The 15956-nt window shown below is 35.6% G+C and overlaps 2 protein-coding genes across 2 annotated transcripts; both read left to right on the top strand.

Moving 5' to 3' along the window:
* The first annotated feature begins 4375 nt into the window (after positions 1-4375).
* On the top strand, positions 4376-14614 carry LOC110861570. Its single transcript, XM_035844859.1, has 4 exons — positions 4376-5111; positions 12028-12378; positions 12486-12637; positions 13940-14614. The coding sequence occupies exons 1-4, from the start codon at positions 4673-4675 to the stop codon at positions 14219-14221; spliced, it is 1224 nt and encodes a 407-aa protein (XP_035700752.1). The 5' UTR covers positions 4376-4672; the 3' UTR covers positions 14222-14614.
* Positions 8543-10614, top strand: LOC118433178. Its single transcript, XM_035844860.1, has 4 exons — positions 8543-8729; positions 8813-8952; positions 9031-9159; positions 9238-10614. Exon 4 carries the CDS (start codon positions 9406-9408, stop codon positions 10585-10587), a length of 1182 nt encoding a protein of 393 aa, XP_035700753.1. The 5' UTR covers positions 8543-8729; positions 8813-8952; positions 9031-9159; positions 9238-9405; the 3' UTR covers positions 10588-10614.
* Positions 14615-15956: the final 1342 nt, after the last annotated feature.

Here is a 15956-nt window from a genome sequence, read left to right as displayed (position 1 = left end):
ATAAATAACTCATATATGTACATGGTATTACCACCCTGGCAGAGTTACGTATATTTAAATTCGTATTATTGTCACACTGGATTTCTAAAATTGAATAAACAAAATATATACAACTAGCCTATAAGCCCGTCTTAAAGACGGTCCACATCAAGTTTTAAATCAACACAACAAAATCATTCGATGAAAGCACCACATCACTCCGGCGATGAACTAATTATAACCAAATTATAATTTGAGAGTAAAACAATATCTAAATATATTAAAACATCGAAAAGGCTGTTCCTTTAAACTTTCCAGTACATTCCTTCATTCAGATAGATTGCCAGCTCCCGTAGGACTTTTTTCGACTTTGCCAAGGAATTTTTTTAACGTTGCTTGGATTGTTGCGCTTGAGCTGGAATTGTTTAAATGTTTTAAGGAATTTTGAACGTTGCTTAGGAAATTTTTTAACGTTGGTAAGGAATCTTTTTAACGTTTGTTTTTTTTGTTAACGTTGCTAAGGAAATTTTTTTATGTAGCTAAGGGATTTTTTAGAGGTTGCTGAGGATTTTTCTTTATGTTGTTAAAGTATTTTTTATGTTGATAGGCAATTTCTTTGACGTTGCTAAGGGAATTTTTTAACGTTGCTGAGGATTGTTTTTAACGTTGCTAAGGAAATTTTTTAAATTTGTTAAGAATTTTTTTTCTGGTTACCCATAACCGAAATCATAACCGAAATCATAACCGAAATCATAACCGAAATCATAACCGAAATCATAACCGTAATCATAACCGTAATCATAACCGTAATCATAACAGAAATCATAACCGTAATTATAACCGAAATTATAACCGAAATCCTAACCGTAATCATAACCGTAATTATAACCGAAATCATAACCGTAATTATAACTGAAATCATAACCGAAATCATAACCGAAATCATAACCTAAATCATAACCGAAATCATAACCGAAATCATATCCGTGCTGTGATTGGCGGAGCCAGGAAGCCGGCAACAAATCAGAATGCAGGAATGTCACGGAAAATTTCACGGGACGGACTTTTCGAAATTATAATATAGATACATAAATATGTGTGTACATGCAAAATGATTTTTATATCAGATTATACCAACAAAATATAAATTAATTTCACGTTTAATATTTTGCACATTCCACCAAACTTGTGGACCGTCAGCCCATTTACATCTTTGTGCGTCTATTTTTTGATAAAATTTGAGTAAAATTTGACAGTAAATTACACTATAAGTTTGAAGTGGGTGGGACAGCATCCTCACTTGTGCGAAAACGAGCTTAAGTAGAAGATAGAAGGATGAGTTTTGCTTTATCGTTAAATTTCCTTTACGACGATCCACTCCCAAAATTACACGTGGTCATTGTCACGGTACCGGTTGCCTCCAAATTTTTCGACTTGCATTTCACTAATTGAATACCTTGTGGATTTCCTTCAATTCTAATTAAATTTCTACTTTCAACAATATTTAAGCTTGCACCTTCCCCAGTGACCAAGACGTTGTCGCAGGTAGAATTTTTGACGGTGGTATTTGTGGAGTGTATTTCTAAATCCCACGCGGAATCAGTCGTATTTCCCGTGCAAGTAAAATCCTCAAGTGTGTGATTATTACCTCCTCTGAATACAATGCCTGCTATGTCGCCGTTCCCCTTGTCGTGTGTGCTGTTTGATAACCTAATCTTTTGAAAAAGATGATTCGTCCCATTAACTAGTATCCCTTTTTTGTAATTTTCACTTGTTATATTAGAAAATGTACAAACACGTGAAGTTGTTGCTATATTAATACAGAAGTCATTAGTGTTTGTAAATTTTACGTCATCAATTTTGATCGCTTCCATGAATTTGAATCCCAATGACAGCGTTGGCAACATTTATGTTGGATAACCTGCATTTGTCACCAAAAACTTCAATACAAATGGTGTAACTCTGAATTTCTGGCGGCAATATAGACATATTCGAAATTAAACAGTCCTTTCCAGAAATTCAAAAACTAATAGATGGCAAAATCCTCGTCTTATCAACTCCTTTCCCCATAATTCTAATTCCATCTGTGGAACCAGCATGTCACATGCAGAGTTCCAATTCTTCTCCATTTCGACAGGTTAACACTTTCTCCTGGGTTTGCACTGACCTTAGCTCATTAAAAATTGGAGAGCAACCATCCAAAGTTTGATATCTTTGCTCAACGTTCCTTTTAGTTGAATTTATTACGAGTTGTTTAGTCAGCATTCCGAGGAGGGGGTGATCATCCTTGATTAGTTCTGTCTCGCCGTCATTAACCAGCCTGTCGAATAGACCTTGTTTTTGTTCCGGTTTGATCATGGCAACCACTTCCCAAATTATTAATCCCAGCGAAAAGATGTCCGACTGATACGAATATTTTCCCGTTTTAACTTCTGGCGCGGTGTAAGCCGGAGTTCCGATGCCGCTGGAGGTCAACGTAGGATCGTTGTGACTGTGAGCGGTGCGAGATTGCCCGAAATCTCCGATTTTTACGGGGAGCCTGTACTTCTCCGAGGTGAACATAACGTTCGCAGGCTTCAAGTCGCGATGAATGATTTGATTATCGTGTAGAAAATTTAATCCGGGCGAAAAATACCCTTGAGTTGGTCCGGATTCAAATGTTTCTTACAGACTGAATTCTTAACGAGGACAATGTTTGCATTGTACCATAGCTTTCTGGTTAAACTGCTCTCCCTTTCGTTTTGAAGTTTAAGTTTGTCGTCGTCCGTCGGATAGATGAATTTTATGCAGGAGTAAGTATCGTCGTGATGTTTTGCTTTTAACACAAATCCAAAAGATCCATGGCCCAGGAAGGACTCGTATTTTGCAACGGTGTCAAGAAAATCTGGACCAGCTGCCATGCTTATTTAGTGAATTTTTTGAGAAGTAGAGAGATGAGCTAGTTTTGCCAAATACTTCCAGGTGTGAGTGAAATTATATAGTTGAGATTGGAATTGGTTTGATTTATGCGTGATTATCTACAGAATTCAGACAGTGATAAGTTATCTTGCTGGAATTGCTTGTATGCTTTTGAGGACCATGCATTAAATATGTCGCCTAGGCGGAAGTCGAAGTATCATATTATGTGATTTACTAGAAATGGGCACATGTGTCACACAGGAGTAAAATAAGATTTTATCAGTCACGTCCTTCATTTTCGGTCCCTTCTGATTTCAAATGAACAAACGAATAAAGAGTGTCCACTCGTTATTCGTTTGTCCAAGTTATAAGCATAGGGCGGATATGTATGTACTTAAATTTCTCAAAATATGTATGTAATATGTGCTTAAAAAACACGAAAATATGCAAATAAAACATTTTTCTATTGTAATTTTCTACTGTATTTAAATTTAATTGTCCAAACCTTTAAACTTTTTAACACTCTTATCAACGAATTATTAAATATATCATTTTAATCTTTATCTAATAACCCATAATGCGACATTAGTTATACTTAGAGATTTTCAGGTGTAATTTTTTTTACTAGAAAAATCGGGCAAACTGGATTTGCTAGTCGTTCACATGAATTGAACACCATTATCATGAAAATATAATTTTGAGAAAACTTTAACTTCTGAATAAAGAAAAATATTTTCACATAAAAAACCTCGAAATATGTATTCAAATAATTATTTTTAGAAAAAGGCTCGAATATGTAGGAAAATATGTGCATGTACATACGAAAAAAAACTCAAAATAAGTATGAAAATATGCATATGTACGAAAACCCTAAAATATGTAAAATATGGAAAACAATGTTTGAATTTTTGAGATCACGCTTCGATGGGATAACAGTACACAAAGTTTTAGTACGATCTGATTTGATATGAAAAAGTTAGAAATACATGCATATCCGCCCTCTGGTTATAAGTTTTGCGTCCATGCCTGCCCCATGTATCTCATTCATATCATTCACACATATGTATGTACGCATATAAAGCTGGTGTGACAGTCTCTTAAGGTTTTAAAAAAAATCAGATAAGGACTCTTATGTAGGGCGCCGGACATTTAACTTTTTTTAAATGAATGTGCGTAATATTCATTAAATACTCAAATGATTAAAGTGTTATGCACTATTTAAAGCTTGACAACTGATTAATAAAAATTAACATTTTGCACAAATCTTATTCCTCATTAAGCACACGCTCTCTCATCTTTCTGCGTTGAGAAACGATAAAGTTCAGATATCCAAGGTTTCATCCTGATTACTTCTGTAGATGTAAATATAATTAGCTACATACGTCGTATTCACTTGCATATATATGTCAGTACATAATAAATTAAGTCATACTTATGTATTCATTTACAACACCCACATCGCACTTATTTAGATACTAATAGTCTCAGCTGCTGCATACATACAGAAACAAGAATTATAAGTTATAATTTATAACAAAAAACCATCGAATAAAAAAGTGAACTCATTTATTCACTCTTAGAAACCCACCATTAAAATAATAATACCAAGCCATCCTCATATGTAAATATATGACTCTACCGAAGTGGTATTAATAAATAAATAATACCGCATAGTAAGAGCTCGGTAGTAAAGTTTTACCAAATTCTTACCTAGCAGTACAATAATTTCTGCCTGACATTTAATTCAAATTCCTAACAGTGTGCATATGTAATACAGAGTGTCGTAGTATTTACCATGCATACCCGATTTTCCGAAATATGTACCGTTATACTTTCCATCATTGTGGTCAACGCAAGACCAAAAGGAACCAACAATTCAAAAATGATTGAAATTACGGGCACGAGATACGAGTACTCTCCTGCTGAATACGACATTTCCAAGTGCAATCCTACCATTGACCTAGACTTTGTAAAAATGCTAAAGACGAATGGAAATTGCGTCAATATTTATCCAAGCTCTAATTGTACCGGATGGTTCATTCGGTTTGCTTATCGTGATTCCTATATTCGCTTTCCCAAAACGTATCGCTGGGTTGGGGACGAAGTTATGCCTCGTGGGCTGGAGATTGGCTCTGTTGGACCTTGTTTTGATAAATGTGACGTAAGAAATTGGTACGGTGACCGGAAACAGGAACCCGCCCATGTCACGTTGTATGGCGAACGGGATTTCAGAGGTAATTAAATTAAGTAATGAGTACGCTTTAAATAGTCCGGTAGCAGGGTTTTACAAGGCAGTATCGTGATCCTTATAGTCATAACATTGGTCGAAAATATGTATCATTACCCCGGTGGTATTATACTCAACAGTTTCGTAATAAATTTAGGTACATACATATTACCGTTTTGTAACAAATTGAAGCATGACGATAGTCCCCAGCGGTCTTAAAATGCAAGTCTTTCACGTGTACAACTCAAATTTAGTTGGGACCAATTTTATTTTGTTCACCACAAAAAATGAGCATACCCGTATTTTTTCATTTTTCCTAATGCGCTAATTTGAGCGCGGGGCGCGAATTTTAAAACATTTTTCAGCCAAAACCTCGCTTTTTAAAAATTCTGTAAATTTTCGAATTTTAGCGCGAATCCAAAAATTCGAAAACATGTCTCTTCAGAATGACTTACTTGACTAGTGAAAAATCCACATGCATTATTTTTTGAAAAATTAAAAATTTTAAAAAGATTATAATTTTAATGAATTTCAAAAACTGGCAAAAAAATGAAATTCAAATTCCGAGACAATTGGATGTTTCACAAGTCAAGTAAGTCATTCTTAAGAGACATGTTTTCGAATTTTTGGATTCGCGCTAAAATTCGAAAATTTACAAAATTTTTAAAAACCGAGGTTTTGGCTGAAAAATGTTTTAAAATTCGCGCCCCGTGCTCAAATTAGCTCATTAGGAAAAATGAAAAAATACGGGTACAGACCTTAATCTCATAACCTTTTTCCCAGAACATAGACCGAACGAGCAATTGCTATTTCCTGAGGGTCATGCATGCAATCTTGATGAAAACTTGAAAGTATTCTATAAAATCACTCAAGGGGAGGGATACAACTGGCAGTTGAAAAAAATGTAAAATTTTACTTTGTCACCTTAAAAATACCAAAAAACTCCGAAAAAAAATATTTTTGGGGGTCAAAAAATAATTTCCTGTGGCGAATAACACTTGACTGTGTTTGCCTTAATTATTTGCACATTTTGGATGTGTGAATCAACTTTGAACAAATTGTGAAATTAGTGGTTGACCCTCCACATAAGCTGAATTGAGTAAATTATGAACTGTGCGGATGAGGCCGGCTTTCTTCACTCTCTTGTCTGGAGGCAAGGGGTTTCTTACTCATCCGCACGCTACATAATTTACTCCATCCAGCTTATGTGGAGGGTCAACCACTAATTTCACAATTTGTTCAAAGTTGATTTACATATCCAAAATGTTCAAATAATTAAGGAAAACACAGTCAAGTGTGTTTCGCCACAGGAAATTATTTTTTTTACCCCAAAAAATACATTTTTTCGGAGTTTTTTTTTATATTTTTAGGGTGACAAAGTAAAATTTTACATTTTTTTCAACTGCCAGTTGTTTCCCTCCCCGTGAGTGATTTTATAGAATACTTTCAAGTTTTTTATCAAGATTGTATGCATGACCCTCAGAAAATAGCAATTGCTCGTTCGGTCTATGTTCTGGGAAAAAGGTTATGAGATTAAGGTCTGTACGCTTTAATAATTGGATTACACGGAGTTAAGTGGAAAAGTCGAAGAAAAAGTTTTGCTTTATTTTGTCAATATTTCGAATGCTATCTGCTATTCATTATCAAGACATTTACAAGATGGGAAATTTGTTACAAGATTTCGTAGTTGAAATTAGTTAGTGTAAATTCATAAAAATAGTTGTCATGTTTGTGGCGTTGGATACTGGGGTCACGTTTTGAAGTGATAAAAAATGTAAAGGGACCCAACTTGATGAACCGAGGGAAAACCTTGCCATAAAGAAAAGAAGGAAAACCTCAGTCAATCCACCCAGACCCCATTTGGCATCAAGTTGGGTTGATGTTTTGTTGTGTGTCGCTTGAAAGTGGGAGTGGTTTTGTGTTAATAAATTTTGGATGTCGAATGATTGGTAGAAGTAAAGCTGCCCAAATGGGGTTGATGTTTTTGCCGTCATTAGAGTTGATTTTGTCTTTGTCAAGTTTTTTAATGTAAAGTCCTTCTTTGTATTTACGGTAAAAATATCTGTGTTCTGATTCAGTAAGTGCAGTGGATTGAAAATGGATGGTGTGAGTGGGATTGTCTTTGATATGTTGTGCTACTGCTGAAACGATTTTTTGCTCCGTCTGTACGCTTATTTTTTGTTGTGAGCAAAATAAAATTGGTCCCAACCAGATCTGAGTTGTACACGTAAAAGACTTGCATTGTTAGTTAGAACCCAATAAAACCCGGTTACAACCACCCCCGTAAACTCAGCTGACGAGGGCCAGGCCCACATGGGCAACTTATTCGTGATTGGTTGTTGGCACACATTGTGAGTTACATAGTGGGCAGCGGCTTTTGTATCTCACAATGTATGCCAACAACCCAACGAACATGTATTTCACCCCTCAAGAATGGACGTTACATGTATTTTTTTTCCCTTATGGCGATCCCCCTAAAGTGATTTTATTGGTTGGAGCTGCTTCTTCTCCGTGACGTCACTGGGCGGGTTGGCAGTTTCGGCTGCAACCGGACACAGCACAACCACCACCATTTTCTGCTTTTCGTAGTGCACTTTTCCTTCTCATCACAACAACAACTCTCTCAATGTCGGCCGATTGATTAATTAATTATTAAACGTATAATAAATTAACTAAGATTACACGTATCAATAATGCACCAAGATTAAACGTATCAATAATTAACGTAATTAATTTAACAATTCATTGAAATAAATCAATCAATCAATCAATAATTAACTAAGATTGCACGTACAAATAATTGTGATTCTTCATTTCAAGATAACACAAATAATTTGGTAAGATTCTTATTCATTTAAATCTCCGACTATACATGGTTACTTCTTCCAGCTTCTACATTTCAAGGTGGCACAATTAATTAGCAATATTTTTCCTCATTTCAAGGACGGGCCATTGATTAACACAAATTCTCATCGTGTCAACATCATATGTACAAATGATAAGGATTGTCTCCTAAGTCAAGGTTAGACGATTAATTTAGTAAGTTTTTTATTTCAACCTTCAAGATAAAACAATTAATTAACAATATTGTTCCTCGTTTCAAGGACGGTCCGTTGATTAGCAAGAGTTATCGTTTCAACAGTATACGTAAAAAGATAAGGATTCTTTCTCCACTCAAGGTAAGACGATTAATAATGCAGGATTATTTATTTCAAATTTCAATGTGACAATTAATTAACGATATTTTTCCTCACTTCAAGGACGGTCCGTTAGTTAGAAAAGTTATCATCGTTTCAATAGTATACGTACAAACTACAACGATTCTTTCTCCACTCACGGTAAGACGGTTAATTAAATAGGATCATTTATTTTAACATCCATTTGACAATTAAATAACAGCATTCTTTTTCATTTCAAGGACGAGCCGTTAATAAACAAGAATTCTCTTGATTTCAAAAGTATACGTACAAACTACAACGATTCTTTCTCCACTCAAGGTTAGACAATTAATTAAGTGGGATTATTTATTTCAACTTTCATGTGACAATTACGTAACAGTGTTTTTCATTTCTCCTCGTGTGAACATTATTCGTATATTATTAAAAGGATTATTTCTCCACTCAAGGTAAGATTAGTGATTAAGTAGTATTATGTATTTCTACTTTCAAGGTCACACAATTAATTAACAATATTTTTTCTCATTTCAAGGACGGTCTGTTAATTAGCAAGAGTTATCATCGTGTCAACACGTACAAATGATAAGGATTGGCTAGGAAGGGGCCATAAATTTGCAAGAATTCTCCTCTTGTCCACATTACACGTGTAAAGATTGATTTTTTTCCTTGAAGGTTCGAATCTCAATTTAGTAGGATTATTACTAATTTATAGCGAGGAGAATTAATTAAAAGGACTATATCTCTTTCAAGGTGATACAATTAACGTCGATGGTTCAAAATGGTTCGTTATAATAAATGCGCAGCAAAAGGATGCTCGAACAATTCGCGTAATGTTGATCTAAGCGTGTCATTTTTCGGACTCCCAACAGATTCTAAAAGGTCTGCGTTCCAAGGGTACCTTAGACAAAGTAACGTTACTAAACAAATAATTTATGTCTTGTTTGCATTTGATTGTAGACGTCAAAATGGTGTGCCATCCTAACCATTGATAAAGAAAATATTACTCCAAACACAAGAGTTTGTGGTAAACATTTCGCAAGCTCCCAATTCAAACAAACCCGACTTATCCGAGATGCAAGACCAAGGGTCCCTATCACCCAACCGCCTGCATCGACTTTACCGATTATGCCTGCATCTTTACCAACTACGGCGAAGAGTAACAAAATCATCATCAAAAAGCTGAAAGACAAGAATCGTTATTTAAGGACACGAAGAAGAAAGTCAAATATACTTTCGGAGATTGAGAAGGTATTTCAAGGCCATCCGTCGATGCTTGAGCTAGTTAAAATGCAGTATCAAAGGTTTATATTAAAGAGACGAAAGCACTATTCAATGGAAGAAACAATTATCGCCATCACCTTTTACTACTCTACCACACAGAAAGGATACAAATCACTACATGCTGAGGGCTATGGATATGTTTTAACAAGACGGTTTCAAGAAGATATTTTGGAACACTTTTTTGGATTTCAGCGAGGTATTCATGGCTTGTGCACGAATCCAACCACCAAACAATTTCGAGAGGGATTTAAATGTGGACTAATTCTTGACCTCATGCAAAATAAAGAGGGAAGAAACTGTGAGACGTTTGATACTAGTGCTGTTGTCCATAAGTATGTAGAAAAATTATCACTCATACTTAATCCTGAACAAAACAAATTTGTGCTTTCGTCAGGCCAAATGTCTTTTGCAGACGATAGTTCAGACAGTGAGTTCGAAGAAAATGAAATTGACGATAACGACCAGTTTCTGACAACTAACCAGCGTAACGACGTTTTCAGAATTGGTGAGATTAACGACTTCGATTGTGCTGATGAGACTGTTGCATGCTACGTGGGTAACTGGGCAGCCAAGAAAGTAATTACGAGAACAAAGTGTGATAGTTATAAAGGAATGCTTCGTTTCATCGAAGACAAGAATTTCACTAGTAATGACAGTTTATTGCAATATAAAGCGTACGATCTAGATAATATGATACGTAATAGGAAGGAACTTTCGTACATTCATATTCTAAATGACGAACATAACCTGGCTTTTGTAAATATTTTTAAGCTGTTTCGGCTAGGATGTATCTTTAGAATTAATTCACAGGGCACTAACTTAAGAAAAAATATTTGCAATTTAATATTAAGGGACGAAGAAATCAATTTGTGGGTGACAAGCAAGGCTGAGTGCATACAACACAAAAATTCAATGATTCAACTAATAGTAATAGCAAAGTTATATCAATTAGTTAAGAGACATAATCAGCTATATAAACAATCTAAAAGTTTTGGTCAGACAAGAGCTCAACTTTTGTATCAATAACAATAGTGAATAAATAAAAGTCATCAGTTGATATTGTTCTACACTGTAAACTGCAGAGAGCTGATTTATTTCGTCCGTGGCATCGAATCATCATCGAATCATATTTTCATTCTATTCTTTATAAAAGCAGAAGCTGGTCAAGTTTGTCGGGAAGCTCGCGAAATATTTTCGTCTTCGCAATCGAATCAGTAGAATAAGACCATGTCAGGTATTCAAGCCGCGAGAGATCCAGAAGAGGAAAAATTTAATTGATTGTACCACCTTGAGAGAGAAATAGTCTTGTTGATTAATAGTTCAATCTTTAAATCAGTACACTACTGATTAATCCTACTTAATTAAGCGTCTAACCTTGAGTGGAGAAAGAATCGTCCTTGTTTGTACGTATATTGTTGAAACGATGGTAACTCTTCTAACTAACGGACCGCTCTTGAAATTAGGAAAAACATCGTTAATTAATTGTCACATTGAAATTTGAAATAAATAATCCTGCCTTATTAATCGTCTAACCTAGAGCGGAGAAAGAAGATGATAACTCTTGCTACTTAACGGACAGTCCTGGAAATGAGGAACACTATTCTGAATGAATTTTGTTATCCTGAAGGTTGAAATAAAAATCTGATTAAATTAATCGTCTTACTTTGAGTAAAGAAAGAATCCTTACCTTTGTACGTGTACTGAAACGATGATAAATCTTGCTAATTAACGGACCGTCCTGGAAATGAGGAACAATATTGTGAATTAATTGTGCTACCTTGAAATGAAGAAGCTTGAAGAAGTAACAATGTATTGTCGAAGAATCCCAATTATTTGTACGTGCAATCTTAGTTAATTATTGATACGTTTAATCTTGGTGCATTATTGATACGTGTAATCTTAGTTAATTTATTATACGTTTAATAATTAATTAATCAATCGGCCGACATTGAGAGAGTTGTTGTTGTGATGAGAAGGAAAAGTGCACTACGAAAAGCAGAAAATGGTGGTGGTTGTGCTGTGTGCGGTTGCAGCCGAAACTGCCAACCCGCCCAGTGACGTCACGGAGAAGAAGCAGCTCCAACCAATAAAATCACTTTAGGGGGATCGCCATAAGGGAAAAAAATATATGTAAAGCTCCATTCTTGATTGATTCATTCTCTCTGCCAACAACCAATCACGAATAAGTTGCCCAAGTGGGCCTGGCTCTCGTCAGCTGAGTTTACGGGGCTGGTTACAACATAATTAACACTTTATACATAATTCCAATCGGCTAAAGCGCATTATGTAAAACCCCCGAAAACCACAACTCAATAGAGTCCGGGATACGTACATCTCGTCGAACGAGCAACTCGTCGAATTGTATTATTGAACTTGTCGAATTTAAGTTAGATTGATCTCGTCGAAATGGTCTGCCTACGCTGTTTCCCAATTTATATAAATATTTGTGATGTATGATCGTTTCAGGTAACTCCACGAGTATCAGTATCGACGGAGACGGATGTTTCTTAATCCCACTGGGGTTCGGAACATGGATTCACTCCATGAAAATAACCGGCGATGAAAACTCGTGCATCGAACTTCACGATGTGGCCAGTTGTGGTGGAAAATTCACCCAGTTTCGCCCTGATTATCCCGAGTTGCAGAATTTGTTTGGCTGGGTATTAGAGGACAAGGATACGTTTGCGTCGCTTGTAAAGGCAATATCGAGGTGTGGACAGTTCTGTAATAAATCTGTGCCCGACATCAACCCTAAAAGTGTGGCGCCGATTTGGGGGAAAAACATAGTGACGCTTTACAAATACCAGGGTCATTATGGTATGTTTCTATTTGCATTCTTAGAAATGTAGTAATAAAATAATACTAACTAAGCGGTTTTCACAAATATTTACATATGTGTGACATATTTATCTATGTACATTCAGGCCATTCCGTCAATCTTAATCTTACCAATGGCTGCGTCTCTTTGGCCAACGAACGGCAGTATGCAGTCGTCCAAACGTACGGACAATGTGTTGTCTTGTACGGACTGGCGAACTGTGAAGAAAAACAGGGTTTTTATACCCTCCAAACTAGGGTATGCAATACCGGGATTGTTTTCCAAAACCGGTATTCGGTATTTTCGGTATTGGGACCCTCGGTAATACCGGTATTACCGACACCATATGTTAAATATGTATTAAGCTAAGGAAAATGATCATACGAAGCAATACATAGTGAAAACTCTGCAAGGCATTAAATGCTGATAAGTGGGTTCAAATCAAATCAGCTACTGGTTCAAATTTTTATGCCCTTTAAGATGGCCTTATAGATTTGTCAAGATGTCTGTGTGTCCGTTCGTCTGTACGCGCGATAACTCTCTTTAAACACTAGCTAGCGACCTGAAATTTTGCACACTTCATCTTAGGGTCAAAAGTAAGGATGAGTTCGAAGATGGGCATGATCGGTCAAGTGGTTGGCCGGTGGGGGTCATTTCCAAACAAATGTGTTGCCATTAACTACCAAACTGGCATTAATGCCATCTTAAAAGGCCCCACAAAGTTGCTTGGAGTAGGTTTTAACTATTAATTATCTGATATGCGCACCATGTTATATTGGCTCCTAATGTCGCAACTTTTACAAATTCATCAAGTTTTCTACATAACTAAACAAGCACATGAGCCAAAATTTCCAAAAACTCCAAAATTCTAACATTATCTGAAAATACATTTCGTGTGTACATATGTAACATTACTAAAAAGCAAAAGATATTTTCCGAGAAATTAAAAATTTCTGCTTGAGTCGTAAAATAGTTGTTAGTTGACTGAATCGATTTATCAGATTACGGTATCCGTGAAGCATTCCTGGGGTTTGTATCTTCCTGACAATAATGATTCGGCTATTTAAAATTCAGTATTTTTTCGTATGATTTCTGCAGATACGCGGTCTTTTATGAGTCTCGTACACGTAAAACGGTTTACCCAGATTGTGAGCTTTTTAGAAACTTTTATACACCACAATCTGCCTGAATAAACATCTTATTTAATATTATAAGTTATCGAGGCGTCGATTTCTCAAGTATTTTCTGAAAATATTCGGAAACTAATTTTTGGAAGTGTTCTAGAATATTCACAAATAAAGTTAAATGTATGTTGGGTGTGAGTGATAAATTTCCCATAATTTTTATCTGCCAAAAATTTGATTTTTTATTTTGAACCAGTTGAATTTGCTTGACTGAAGGACGGTATCATTATGTCAAATTTTTAACTTGAATACCGGTATTGAGCTCGTCAATACCGGTATTCGGTATTCGGTAATACCGGTGAATACCGGTATTCGAATACCGGTATTGCATGCCCTACTCCAAACGGGAGGGAAACCAATAGAGTATTTTATTCAGAAACTTATCTACCTTACGATTCCCGTTTATCCGAAATCCATGAAGTTGTGTGGTGACGATGACGAACAAGTGGAATTAGTGGACGAAGAAAAGTTTGGACTGGAGAATACGTCATCCCATGTCTCGATACCGATTTGGGCAGTGATTCTGTTCTGTGTAGGGGCCTTGTTTGTTCTCGTCTTCACTGCGGTGAGGGGAGCATGTGTTTATAAAAGTTATGCAAATATTGACAATAAAAGACAAGTGGAACGATTAAGTGTCGCGTACAAATCGGATGCATGAGGTTTCTTTGTCTTGAAACTGGGAAAAGAATTTGCATGAGAATGAGAAGTGTACGAATAATGATTATAATTTGATTTATTAGGTATAGCTAAGGGGCCGTTCATAAATTATGTAAGGCGCGACGGATGGGGGACTAAGGTGTCAATAATAAATATCCTGCCTATTTTAATGGAGGGTCCAGAAAATCATGATTTTTACTCTACATAATTTATGAATGGCCCCTAAGTGTCGATAAGTAATCTGGCAAAATATCGCCCGTGGAGTGGGACAGGTGAATGTATGTATACTATTAAACTTGTTACCGACCCATAATAAATTTGTTACCACGCTTGTAATAAACAATTTTATTTGTATTTAATTACGTATTTATTACGTAAATTACGTAAATTCCATATGGACACCAACAATTCTACCATTTATAAAAAATTCATAAATTTCCAAGAGAATTAATGTAATATTTTTAGTCAACAATTATGAAAGTGTCCAACTTGTAAAATAATTATATTAGTTAACCCTGAAGAAGACAATATTTATTTGTCGAAAGCTTGGTGAAGCAATATAAAACTGTAAAGTTTTATAAATAGTCCTCATAGACCGTTTCACAACATTTTCATCAATAGTGAGAGGATGGAAGGATGTCATAAACAGCGCCCGATCTTGCAAATTTGCTCCCGGGGCAAGATGGAGACGGCGCCCCTGTGTTGGAATTTTTCACATGGTAGCTAATATGTAAGTATGTATCTACTTTTAATGATTTTTCGCCAACACTCTTTTAAAGAAATTTAAGTTTTCCCCGTTAATGCAGGGTTAATTTGTTAAAACGATTTGTATATTGCCATAATTATATAAAACAGGGTGCCTTTTTTTGGGGAACTATTAGGAATTAACTATGATGGATATATGTCAGCCGTAAAGCTCCTGGTTACATAGAAAATTTCATGCTCAGGTCAATCTAAAACGTAAATTATGGAGAAAAATAAATTTATGCGTATCATTTTTTAGGCTTGTGTCACTTTTCGAATTTTGGCAAATAATCATGCATTAATGTGTGTCCAGAATTGCTTTTGAGTTAAAAAATGCATTTTTTATGCAGATCTTAATGACTTGTTTATTAATTTCGAAATTTCTAAATTTGGGTCAGTTTCATTAACATTATTTTAGACTGATCCGTTTTCAAAGCGAAATTACTGATCAAAGGGTAGCATTCTAACGTTTTCAATTTTTAATGGCGCAAAGGTTCGAAGAGTTTAGAATTATTCAGAATCAGTTTAGAATCAAGTTAATTTCGGATACTAAATACGAAATTTTTGAGGGTTAGAAACACCCAAAAAAACGTAACCAAGAAATCACTTGTGGAGAGTGGAGATAATGCCCCTATAAGGTGTCCAAAGTTGACGTGATGAATTGTTCAGTTTTTGTACTACGAAAGTTGCTGGAGGTAATTTTTTAAAGGCTTGCATATTTACATATGTAATTATTCAGATACCATCAAAATCTTCAAAATTAAAAAATCAAAAGTTTTGGCCCAACGTCAGCATTCCTTCACCTGTCCTTCCACTTAGGTTAAATAGTTCCTGCATTTCTTAAAAGATTAGCATAAACAGGCCGTGAATCAGCTAGATAAAGTAAATAGGTGGGGCGTCGTATTAGTTCATGAGGTTCAGCCAGCCACAAGCGCGATTAGATGTTTTCCATACTTAAGCATCTCTATAGTTCGCTTATGGTTGTGTGACAA

Source organism: Folsomia candida, unplaced genomic scaffold (genome assembly GCF_002217175.1).
Source record: "Folsomia candida strain VU population unplaced genomic scaffold, ASM221717v1 Fcan01_Sc043, whole genome shotgun sequence".
NCBI lineage: Eukaryota > Metazoa > Arthropoda > Collembola > Entomobryomorpha > Isotomidae > Folsomia > Folsomia candida.
Note: the sequence above shows the minus strand (reverse complement) of the source record. Positions and strands in the feature narration are given on the sequence as shown.